The 13,292-nt window shown below is 42.2% G+C and overlaps 1 protein-coding gene across 1 annotated transcript in view; it reads left to right on the top strand.

The window, feature by feature from the left end:
- The window catches only part of si:dkey-225n22.4 (collagen alpha-1(XXI) chain), a 65,024-nt gene extending 63,933 nt beyond the window's left edge, over positions 1–1,091 (top strand). The window contains exon 30 of the mRNA XM_028569955.1: positions 400–1,091. Within this exon, the coding sequence (XP_028425756.1) occupies positions 400–587 (188 nt within the window). The 3' untranslated portion in view covers positions 588–1,091. The remainder of the gene's footprint in view (positions 1–399) is intronic.
- Positions 1,092–13,292: the final 12,201 nt, after the last annotated feature.

The following is a 13,292-nucleotide window of genomic DNA, read 5'->3' as shown; positions in this document are numbered from 1 at the left end:
GCGTTCTGACATCTGGCCTTTCAGATCTGTGCATTTTTAACGAAAATGCATCAAGGCTGCTTGTAGTGTTACATTTTTAACAAAGAAATATGTGGGTGGACCCTGTTTGTACTTAATTTTCAACGAGTACTTTTAGTGACAGCTCGGTCCGTGGGGTGAGGGAGATGTAAGGCCAAGTAACAGACAGTGAGTGCTGTATTTCTCTGGAAGCTATAATAGCTTATTAATTCATGAGAAGATGTAATTTATGATCCTGCATGTGCTATTTATAGTCCATAGAACAAGAATTATGATCACATTTAATGGAACATTCTTGCCGTAAATGAGGCAGAAATACCAGTAACAGCTGTGTTCTAACTTATTTTATTATAATTTTTTTGTCTTTCCTTATCACTGCAGGTATTCAAGGTCCTCGGGGCTTTGATGGAATCGGCCATCCAGGAAACCAGGGAATTCCTGGAAAACCAGGACCACCAGGAGATCCTGGTAAAAGGGGCAACCCAGGGCTTCCAGGGGTTTGTGATATTTCCATGTGTTATCAGACGTACAACGTCAGGGAACATTACAGCAAAGGACCCAACGTCTGATGACATAGCAGTGTGGGAAAGGCTGCTGTTGAACACACCAAAGTGATTCAAGGAAATGTACTGTATCACTGATACACAGAGATGTGTGACTGTTGACTCCTTTATGACAAAGTGTGTGTGGAGAACAGCTGCGATGGAGGCAGAAATAACCCTGTTAGTTGAGCTGAATTGAAATAAGTGAACTAGGCAGGGCATTGATTTATGATTATGGATGGATTCATAATCAAAGGCAGTCAGCAGGCTAGTGACCTAGATACCAGGCTAACATGGCTACTTTACACTTTAAACTGAGTTGTGTTGTTTGTTTTTTTGAAATAGCAAGACAAACTAGGATTTGAAATAACATAACAAAAAAATAGCTACCTCCTCTTTTACATGAGCTACTCTATGTTTGAGTCAATGTTACTGAAGGCTTTGCTATCAAGACAGGATGCTTACCGGCTAACATCACCAGCAGTCCCATCACATTTTTTACACAACACGCATGGACAGAAAAACAGACATATCTCCTCAAGAAAATGTATAAAATATAAATGAATTAAAGAAGAAGAAGAAGAAGAAGAGGTCTTAATGCATTTCAAAAAGCCTAATAAAACCTCCTATGTTGGCTAATGTGGCAAAAAAGAAATGAGATCTACTGACAACTGGGCAAAACTCATTCTACCTATACCTATTCATTTATTCATGACTATGAGTCATATATATATATATATATATATATATATATATATATATAAAAACGGCATATAACTGCATAATATTATCAGAAGGGTATAATTAGCACCAGTGGTGGACGAAGTATTCAGATCTTTTACTTAAAGCTTTAGTGCGTAGCTGTTTGATATTAATAAATGTCCGTTCCATTGAAGCCATTGCCAGATGAGTTGCTACAAAGCTAATTAAGACTATCAGCTCCACACAACTCTCTCTGGATTTCTCAGTAGGACTATGTTCAGAAGATTGTGGCGTCCGGTGACTTTCGCACGCAGAAACTGGAGTGAAGATAATGACCTCTTCTGAAGAGTCCATCATGTTTTTTTAATCCTCCGTCTCCTCCTTGGCTACTAGCAACTGACAGTTCTGTCAATCAACTAAGTGTTTAATGGTCTAATTATTTCAGCTGGACTTGTAGGCTGTTATATTGTTGGGTAGTTTAATTTATAATTTTCTAAAATGTGTAAAGTAACTAGCAACTAAAGCAGTCAGTAAATTGCAGTGGAGTAAAGAGTACAATATTTCTCTCTGAAATGTAGCGGAGTAGAAGTACAGTAAAGTACCTCAAATTTGTACTTAAGTACAATACTTTAGTAAATGTACTTAGTTACATTCCAGCACGTATTAGCACACATGCTGTGCTTGAAAGCTGTGGTTCCCTTGGCTTCACCAAATGAGGTTAATATCAACCAGTGATATTATTCCTGCCTTCAGTGGCAACCCGTTCACTCCGAACTCGTAAAATACGAACGCTTGGACAGTGGCTCTCAGTGTCCAATCCAACGCAAAAAGCCCCCTTCAGCGTGTGTGTACAATACACTGGGCAGAGCAGCAGCTACGTGGCGCTTGAAAATGACGTACTGTATTATTAAGAGCAAAAAAAACGTAGTAAGTAGTATTAAAGCCCAAATTTCCACGTAGGGAGGGTGGTTGGGTCAAACAACACAGGACTTTCACCCCTGCGACCGGGGTTAGTGTCCCGCGTGTCACGTTTCCTTAACCCAACTGTCCCGTTCTTCTTTACCTAAACCCAACTGTCCCGTTCTTCTTTCCCTTATCCCAACTATCCCGTTCTTCTTTTCCTTAACCCAACTGTCCCGTTCTTCTTTTCCTTAACCCAACTGTCCCGTTCTTCTTTTCCTTAACCCAACTGTCCCGTTCTTCTTTTCCTTAACCCAACTGTCCCGTTCTTCTTTTCCTTAACCCAACTGTCCCGTTCTTCTTTTCCTAAACCCAACTGTCCCATTCTTGTCCCGCGTGTCACGGAAAGGTACGTTTTATAAGCCCACCCAACATCTTTTCCTAAACCTAACTGCGTCAAAAGTGACGCCAATAGTCCCGACCAAGTGGGCTTACATAAAGCATGTTCAGATCTGACACTAAAGGAGACTTTTAGCGTTAATAACAACGCCAAAGGCACCTGACCAAGCGCCCTTATTTTACATGATGGGAGTGAGAATGTGTTTGTAGTGAAGATCTGCCTGAGACAAATTATTGTGTATACAAAGGATGTCAAAAGTACAGTACACTCCTTGACAATGAATGGGAATGGGAATGTGTCACAATAAAAGAACCAGACACACCAATCACACGATTATGTTGTGAAAGGTTAGCTGACAGCTAGGTCAGGCTGTTTGGTTAAAGATAAGAACCTAAAAGTTGAATAAATGAGAAAACTCAGAGTTAAAATCACTCCAACCACATTGTTAGTTTGCAGTACATTATTTCACTGTCAGTCTGCTTCTAGTGCATCCTACATGTAATCTCTTCTGGTGGGAAAAGATATTCTTTCACCTATTGTGTTTGGAGCGCCAGGGGTTATGCTAATCCATCACTGTGGCACCAGGGTTGTAGGAATCCTGTCACTGTCTGTTTTCAACCTCATACCTTCATATTTGTTTTCTTGTTTGCCAATATTATATAGATTTATTCTGCATTGCTTTTCTGTGTGTGGATTACAGGTAATGCTGAAATAGCGGTCTTTATTTACCTCAATTGCAGATTTGAGCGGGCTTATATTATCGACAGGCCTTTATTTCTAGTTTTCTAAGTTTTTCTTGAATTATTTAAGTAAGGAGCTTCCCTGTTTATTAATATGCTTAAATTTGATTTGCTCAAACTCGACATTTTATCCATGTCTACTCCGTCTTGATGAATTAGTGTAATTTAATTTTACAGCATTAAGTACATCAGTACAACAAAACTCAACACACTGCTGCTCAAAGTCTCTCCTTTCTAACAAAAATACTTTTATGCATCAATTATTGCCAATCGCTTTACTTTAACTATGTTTTGATCACTGTTAAGTTACCGTCAACAAAACTCAACACTTCCTGCACTGATGTTTTACATAAAAAGCCTCCCAGTGGCTTAAAGGGCACAGTCCATCCCATTCGTGGTAGGCTTTTACTTTGAAACATCTGCTGGGAGTGTTGAGTTTCATTGACAGTAAGGCTGGTTATACACTGGCTGCGTGGCGTGAGCGTGGCGTGAGCGTGGCGTGAGCGTGGCGTGAGCGTGGCGTGAGCGTGGCGTTTCAGCTGCGTAGCGCCTGCGTGGATTACTCTGACTATGTCTTTACACACCACAAACGTGTCTGAAGCGGCGCTGCTGCTGCTAGCCTTGTCTGGACACATATATATATATATATATATATATATATATATATATATATATATATATATGTCACATATGTTTCTCATTGATAAAATGAAATACCATGTTAAACAAAAATATATACTGATCTGATTACAGCAAAGACAACATCGGCAGTATTGACGGCAAAAAAGGGCTACAGAATATTTCGTTCATATTAACAGGTGCAATATTAGAAAATCATCATTTTTTTTTAAAATTACATTTATATCTGCATTTATGTCAAAACCTAGAGACTTTCAAACATCAACATGTCATTTATTAATATGTATTTCTGTCAAAATGACATATAAACATCTTTTTGTATTCTAGTTTGCCTGGAAATGCTTCCAACACACTTGCATGTCGCGTGAAAAATAGTGTGTAAGCTCTAACCTGTTACCATGGGAGCCCAAATATAAACGGACACGGCTCACGCCACGCTCACGCCACGCAGCCGGTGTGTAACCGGCCTCACCTAATCACTCTCAGAAAAAACAGCAGAGTAGAAATGATTCAAAATATTTCTCTGAAAAGGTCAAAATCAAGTATTTTGGCCATGGTTATTATTTGAGACTCTTCCATTATTTAAACATATGCTTTTTTTGGAGAATTTGGTACACCAATAGGCTCTTTGAAGAAACAGAAACAAACACAGACCTTATCTCACCAAGTCGCCTGTGCTGGCCTGTTGCCGCAGCTCTGTGCAGTGTGCTGGCATATGATTGGCTGCTTGGATAGCTGTACAGTTCCACGCTCCAAGAATGTTAGATTTCTTGATGTATTTGGCTTATTCATTTTAGCAACTGCTTTCCCTACTTGTTTTTTTGTTGTTGAACCCACTGTTTGACTGTTTGTCTGACCATGTTTACTTTTGTGAAGTCATACACTAGGCCCACAATGTGACTAGATGGATTCATTTTTGCAAATATCTGTCAATGCTTTTAAATGACTCCTGCAGAGCTCATGTTAGCATTTTGATGTTATCATGTTTTAATCTGGTTGATAATTAAAAGTATGGTCTCCATTATATGGTCCATCTGAAGTCAATTTACTCAGCAAAAGGAATTCAGATGAGCCATGCGTGCAGTCACATCCGCTATGTGGAGAAATGACACATCCGTGGGAACAGGTCTATGGAGCCAAATAGAGCTGCTATTTAAGATCCAGATTTAGCAACAGTAAGCTGCTATAGCATTCACCTACAGGAATAAGCAGTGAAACAATGTGTTTGCAAGGAGCACAAAAAGATATGTTTATTGTTTATTTACACAAATGTTTTTCCATCACCGTTTACGGAAAGTATCGGTTGTTCGTTGTCTGCTGGAGCTTGTTGTCCCAGTTTCCCAAGACGAGAGACTTAACATTCCATGTATGGTAAGGAATGATAAGGCAAACATAAAAATATTTGGTACCCTTTCAAATGCCTTGTAGAGTCAAACATGGTCACAGTTGTTGCTCTCAAACTGTAAATTTTGACTTGTCAAATTAATCTTGGCAGGTGTCTAATTATCACTGCTGTAAAAGTAGCAAATGGTGGTGTAAGAAGTCATTCAAGTAGGAGTAGGAAGAATTCAGGTGTGCATCAAGAGAACAGTCCTGCTGGAAGGGTAGGATTTACCCCTACTATTTAATATAATTGTAATTTTTGCAGTGCATTTTTTTTTTATCAAATTTATGATGAAAATATGATTTTACTGTATAAATATATCACACAACTTTGCTATATGTATGCCTTTTCCCTACAGCTGCCGAGTTTGTTCACTTTGCAACCATTATTTCATTTAAAATGAAAGTCTAACGGCGTTTTCACACCTTAAAGTCTGAACCAAGGTCCGGACCAAGGTTCATGTTTTTTGTTACATTGTATACATTTGATTCGGTAAGTTTCCCACTGCAGCTATGCAAGCGTGCTAAAGATCTCTACGTGACAAAACTACTTCCTGTTGTCATCACATACGTGAGCTCCAGATACTCCTCTCGTATCCTTTCTCTGTGTCGGAGTTTTTTCAACTGACTGCTACTCCCCCCTACTGACTGCTACTCCCCCCCTACTGACTGCTCCCCCCCCTACTGACTGCTACTCCCCCCCTACTGACTGCTCCCCCCCCCCCTACTGACTGCTACTCCCCCCCCCCCTACTGACTCCCCCCCCTACTGACTGCTACTCCCCCCCCCTACTGACTGCTCCCCCCCCCTACTGACTGCTCTCCCCCCTACTGACTGCTACTCCCCCCCTACTGACTGCCGCTCCCCCCCCTACTGACTGCTACTCCCCCTACTGACTGCTACCCCCCCCCTACTGACTGCTGCTCCCCCCTAATGACTGCTCCCCCCCCTACTGACTGCTACTCCCCCCCTACTGACTGCTGCCCCCCTACTGACTGCTACTCCCCCCTACTGACTGCTGCTACTCCCCCCCCTACTGACTGCTGCTCTCCCCCCTACTGACTGCTACTCCCCCCTACTGACTGCTGCCCCCCTACTGACTGCCCCCCCCTACTGACTGCTACTCCCCCCTACTGACTGCTGCTCCCCCCTACTGACTGCTACTCCCCCCTACTGACTGCTGCCCCCCTACTGACTGCTACTCCCCCCTACTGACTGCTGCCCCCCCTACTGACTGCTGCCCCCCCCTACTGACTGCTGCCCCCTACTGACTGCTGCCCCCCACTGACTGCTGCCCCCCTACTGACTGCTGCCCCCCCTACTGACTGCTGCCCCCTACTGACTGCTGACTGACTGCTGCTCCCCCCACTGACTGCTACTCCCCTACTGACTGCTGCCCCTACTGACTGCCTCCCCACTGACTGCTGCCTCCCTACTGACTGCTGACTGACTGCTGCTCCCCCACTGACTGCTGCCCCCCGCACTGACTGCTGCCCCCTACTGACTGCTGCTCCCCTACTGACTGCTGCCTCCCCCACTGACTGCTGCCTCCCCACTGACTGCTGCCTCCCCACTGACTGCTGCCTCCCTCACTGACTGCTGCCTCCCCTACTGACTGCTGCCTCCCCCCACTGACTGCTGCCCCCTACTGACTGCTGCCTCCCCTACTGACTGCTGCTCTCCCCACTGACTGCTGCCTCCCCCACTGACTGACTCCCCTACTGACTGCCCCCCCCCCCTACTGACTGCTGCTCCCCCCCCACTGACTGCTACTCCCCCCCTACTGACTGCTACTCCCCTACTGACTGCTACTCCCCTACTGACTGCTACTCTCCCCTACTGACTGCTACTCCCCCCTACTGACTGCTGCCCCCCCCTACTGACTGCTGCTCTCCCCTACTGACTGCTACCCCCCTACTGACTGCTACCCCCCCCTACTGACTGCTACTCTCCCCTACTGACTGCTACTCCCCCCCTACTGACTGCTGCTCCCCCTACTGACTGCTACTCTCTCCTACTGACTGCTGCTCCCCCTACTGACTGCTGCCCCCCATACTGACTGCTGCTCCCCCCTACTGACTGCTGCTCCCCCCCTACTGACTGCTGCCCCCCCTACTGACTGCTGCTCCCGCCTACTGACTGCTGCTCTCTCCTACTGACTGCTGCCCCCCCCCTACTGACTGCTGCCCCCCCTACTGTCGAGGCTCTTTTTGTTTTGTCGTGATGTTGAGAAGCGAGACACGGGAACTTTCTTTCTGTAGCATTTATTCAGAGACAAACTGAAACCTACACTGTACATTTACTACCACTTGACAAGTAAACTGCTGATGTATTCTCTGCTCTGATAGCCGACAGCTGTCTGATCTATGCTCATTCACCGTCACACTCTTTCTCACACACTAAGCACCGAGCTATTCCTTAAAGGAGCTTCCCCGGTCTTGTAAACCGAGGAGAGCCTGCCAGAGCTTCTTGTATTTGGTCTGAAAATCCGAACCATCTAAAAAATGCTTTCACATTATAAACAAACTGGACCATGGTTCAGTTTGGTCCGAAACGAGACCACCACTTTTTATCAGACCAATATTTGGTCTTTTGATCCACAGTCCGGGGGGGTTTCAGACCTGTAATTTTTGTTCGGATCAAACTGAAAAGTCAGAAAGTCCAGACCAAATTAGGTATGTGTGAAAACGCCCTAAAGCTATAGCCAGCAGCACAGAGAGGCTGTATTGTATATCACATCCTACTGTACTAAATAGATTGATCAAACATTTCATGATTGTGCTATTCGTAAAGACTTTCCAGTAGTCTAAATGTGCCCTAGATGCTAGTGTAAAGGCATGGAGTCATCAATACAGTAAAGGTTCATCCTCTGGGGTCCATGAATGTGCTAAAGAAATGTCATTGCAATATGTATATTAAATTGTAATTATTATATTATATATTATACTTATCTTGTTTACAAAGTTGATATTTTGGTCTGACGGTGATGCTAGAGAACTTCATGGAGAATGAAATGGGTTGATCCTCAGAGGAGCATGAATTTCATGACAATCTGCCAGTTAGATTTTAGATAATGGAAATGTTAAAATGGAAACATTGCCCTTATGTAAATGTTAGCAGGCATCCCTGTCCTAAATAAACCAATGTTCATATACAACTAATTTGCATTGGCATATACCTGTATAGTAGATTTGCAGGAAACTCTGGTCACTGTAAAAGAATTTCATTTGTTTTTCCTGTAATAGCTGAAGTATGATTAATGTTATTTTATGGTTATGTTCAGGCAAGGTACATTTTAGATATTTTGTAAGTTACATTCAATCCATACTTTTAAGAATTAATACACGTATTTTACACATACAGTTTTATTTATTCATCACAAGTAGTAATAGTCTGTGAAAACAATTGTAGAGTGTATTTTGTGATTATGTCATTACGGTTATTTTGACCTTGGTTTTAGACTTGACTTCTTTTTTTAACAGAAAGCTTGTGTTAAAAACTGGAGACTTTAAAAGGAGTGAGCATTCAGGAGGCAAAAAGGGTCTAATGAGATGGATTATGGAAAATGTAGGATCCAGCTGGAGCTTGTTCTACACCATATCTCGACCTGAATTTATAGCAATACTAACAAGGGGCTTGGTGTTTGATAGACGTGGGAGTTTACCAGGTAAGGGTCTAATGCAAGATGTTTTTATGTTGCTCTATGGGAAATCCAGCATTTTTTAAACTTGACCCATACTAGAAGACTACTAGTCAGGATATGTTGACCATTCTATTTTTAACCAATCTTTTGTGAGTTCCACAAGTTTATGGAAATATGATGTAGGCTATGGGGGAAGCTCTGCATGGAGCCTCCGCAGAACCTGACTGTTGGTAGGAGACGGAACAAGGTCCACAACATCAAAGTCACATGTTTTTTACACCCAACCACCCAACTCCACCCTCCGTGTTAAGGCTATTTGCAGCACTATGTCAATGTCGTGCTACTTCTGCTTCTGCTTCTAAGTAAGCTCCAGTTTTTCTGCCGAGTACAGCTTCACATTTAAGGCTGTGACTGAGTCTGAAAAGTGTAGCTGTGGTTGGTTTTAACACAGTATCACGGTATCTTGAAAAATAATACTGACACCTACCACAAAAGGTGTTAGCAGACTCTATCAGCAACAATCTTCACAGCAAAAGTAGTGCAGGCTATGTGAAAGCTGATTATTTAGTGCAGATGGTGACATAATTTGTTACCTTTAGCCTTTTGACTTAAGTGTTACCATTATTCATTTGATTTAAGATTAGAGTGGTTAAAGGTCTAATGTGTAATATTTAGGGCGATCTATTGGCAAAAATGTAATACAATATTAATAACTTATGTTTTTATTAGTGTATAATCAATTGAAATACTTTTTTTTGTTAACTTGGAATGAGCCATTTATATCTACATACAAAGTGGGTACTCTTCAACAGTGACAAATCAAACACTGGCTCAAGATAGGGACATTAGCATTTCCGCGTCAGCCACCGTTGTTCTCTACTTGCACACGGGAGAGCTTTCAGTTGATTGCAACCTGCAACCTCACCGCGCACCGGTACTTTAAACAAAGGACACTTCATGAAAACTCTCTTGTTTGCATTATTTTGTCTATCCTTTGTATTTGTAATATATTCCAAAATGCATCAATTAATCACCTTTTCAAAGTTACCATTATTTCTAATATCCATAAATGCTGGAAAAATGCTTGTTTGAAATTGTATTTTTATACATATACTTTGTACAATTTGCAAATACATTCCATGATTAGTTTGGTGTAAAATTATGTTATAATAAAATAAAACTTAATTATGTAACACTGACTTTTTTACTGATTTCTTGTTTGCAGTTTTCGTTAATAATATCTGTACATGCTTTGATGGAACATAGGCTACAGCTTTATTCAATGGGAACTCAAATCTCCTACCAATCTACCCTTTGATAAACTATTCCACACAGCACGTCTGCGCCAGAAAAGAGAAGGCATGGGGTTTAATTGCAGGAGTGCTTGGAGTGGAAGGTAGATACTAGCTTAATAACCACATGATTGTTCTTTTAAGTACTTACCTCTGGCAGGCAAGACGCTCCACTTTGGAGCAGCAGGGCGTTTGAGTCGCCCGCTCCTCATTTGCATGAAGTTGAATCCAGCCAACTTTATGCAAATGAGGAGTGGCCGGCTCGCAGCCTCTCAAAAGCTGACGACAATCTTTTAAATTGACTTTTGTCGATCTGAAATGAAGATAGATTCAGCAACTGCACAGCCTATTTCTCGCTTAAAATCTTTTCAGAAACACGTTTTGCTGAACTATTTTTGTAAAATATGTGATTGTATTCCAAACGAGCTGCCATTATGGTCAGTTTTGAAATGGAGTGGAGCAGCCAGCCCCATGTGGCCCGTTCGTCCAATCAGCTGCAGCCATGGCGGTTGTAGGAGGCTGTAAACTGTTTTCTTTGCTTGTCAGTGGACAGCGAAGAGAAACTGGTGGCGAGCTCACTACCGTGCAATGCTGGGAAGCGGGGCGATCCCATCTGTGAAAACAACGCGGATATATGGACCCGTACCATCACGCAGCACAGACGCGCCCAGTGGAGAATAACGCACAGACTTTGTGTTCTTTAATCCTGTCAGCATATTTTTTAAGATAATTTTTTGGGGGCTTTTCCCTTTATTTCTGACAGTGGATAGACATGAAAGGGGGAGAGAGATGGGTGATGACACGCAGCAAAGGGCAGCAGGTCGGATTTGAACCCGCGTTGCCAACATCAGACAACATGGGGCGAACTCTCTCTTACTGGGTGAGCTAGAGGCCGCCCCCCTGTCAGCACATTATAAAGGTTCTGTGCTCTCAAACATAAAAGGTCCATTTGCACATTTAATACGCTTTGGGGCTGATGCAATAAACTACCGGATGGAGACCTTCCAAGCAGACACCGGTGCTGTTTATTTGTGGTCTCAAAAGCAAATGGATGGACTTCATGATAGTAGTGAATGTGATTTTAGCATGAATTCAAAAGATAAAGTCATGTTACACACTTATAAATATAATAAATGGTAGAGACTTCAGCAGGTACCTTCAGGTAACTATTCAATTAACTGATCAACAACTGCCTGTCAGGACCTCTACGAGTTCCTGTATATATGCAGTAGGTGTCTATACAGATGCCTGATGTAATTATTAATATCAAACACAAGAGGTAATCACCTATAAATATAACATCCACCTCCTTAAAAATGAAGTGCTGATTAGCAGCGTTTTTCACAGCTGGGAAGGGTAGGTACAACTCTCTGTAACATAAACGTTCTTTGAACAGGTAAACAGTCTTAGCATACTGAATACTGCAACATAGAATATATTATTACTCTAATACTCATTATTGCATAGCATATATTCCTTTCAGAACCAGAATTTCACTTGTAATTAAATGTACAGCTATGTGCCAAAATACTTTAAATAAATTGCAGTCTCAATGCTCTATTAAACATCACAGCAATCTACAGATTTAACTTCTGTGCCAGACATGTTTCTTTCTTGTCTTTTTTTCTGTTTTCTGTTTTTTTCTTTTATTTTCTTGTCTTTTTAGGGCAGCGATCTGTCCACACCCTTTACATTTCACAAGTCCAGGACAGACTTGTATGGAGCCGGCTCTGTGTATGTGTCAGGTGTGTGAGGCTCTGTGTATGTGTCAGGTGTGTGAGGCTCTGTGTATGTGTCAGGTGTGTGAGCATCTGTGTATGTGTCAGGTGTGTGATGTTCGCATCAGGTGAGCATTGTTCAGGTGAGTATGATGTCTGTGGTGTACAGACTGGCTCCTCAGGCTCAGTGTCTGCTGCACTTCCCCTGTCCTCAGACCAACTGTGCTCCTCCTTTGTGCTCCGGAGGTGTCCGTCTGGAGTGTGGAGGATGTAGGAGTGCTCAGTGTCAGCTGGCTGGATGATGACTGCTGGCTTCCAGCTGCCCTGCTGTTGGAGTCTGATGGACTCTCCCCTCTGAAGCTGTGGCAGCGGTCTAGCAGATCTGTCAAATTATTTCTTTTGATGTTGTTGACCTCCTAAGGAGAAGATTCCAGATCGGCCCATCTGAGCTTTCATTTTCTCAAAGACAGAGCAGGATACCCAGGGCTTGGTTTACACCTATCACCATTTCTAGCCACTGGGGGACCATAGGCAGGCTGGGGGAACTCATATTAATGTTAAAAAACCTCATCAAGTGACATTTTCATGCCATGGGACCTTTAAGCTTCGTTGTGTTTTTTCCTGTGATTTTGTGGTCGCATCTTTTTCCACAACACATTCCGTTTTCTTTTTTTTCCAAATGTCGTTTATTCTTTTCCTCCCAAAGACGAACTCCGGTTGGCAGACTTGGTTTAGTTTGTTGTCGTTTACGTTCGTCTCACCCTCTAAATGCTGCATCTTCTAAATACATTTTTTTTTCGTCTCGTCTCGTTTTGGTTTTCATCAAAAATGCAGAGACATTTTAGCATAGTTTTTATTTTGTAAACCACATTTAGTCTCGTTTTTATTCGTCAACAATATGCATTATACATTTAATTATAGTCTTCGTCACATGACCAGCAATTACGTTGCGTCTTGCACCGTTTTCGTCACGTGATAAAGGTTCGTTGACGACGATATTTAGTCATAATTTTTGTTGACGAAAACAACACTACAGATGCCTGCTGTAATTATTAATATCAAACACAATCTGATTGTGAACTGTTCAGGAAACAATCTTAGAAAATATATATCACTTAGAAATATTGATTATAAGTATATATTTATGCATATCAGTAAATGAGTGGTCACACCTATACCTGTGTGACAGCATGTGAGTGCAGAGATTTGATAAATCAAACACAGATCTGCTGTGCTCTTATCCTACTCTGTGCACGTTATCATGTATCCTACTCTGTCTAATAATACTATTAATGCTCATGAGCAGTTATTTCTT

This window comes from Perca flavescens, chromosome 22, assembly GCF_004354835.1.
Source record: "Perca flavescens isolate YP-PL-M2 chromosome 22, PFLA_1.0, whole genome shotgun sequence".
In the NCBI taxonomy this organism is placed as follows: Eukaryota; Metazoa; Chordata; class Actinopteri; order Perciformes; family Percidae; genus Perca; species Perca flavescens.
This window is presented reverse-complemented; position numbering and strand designations above follow the sequence as displayed.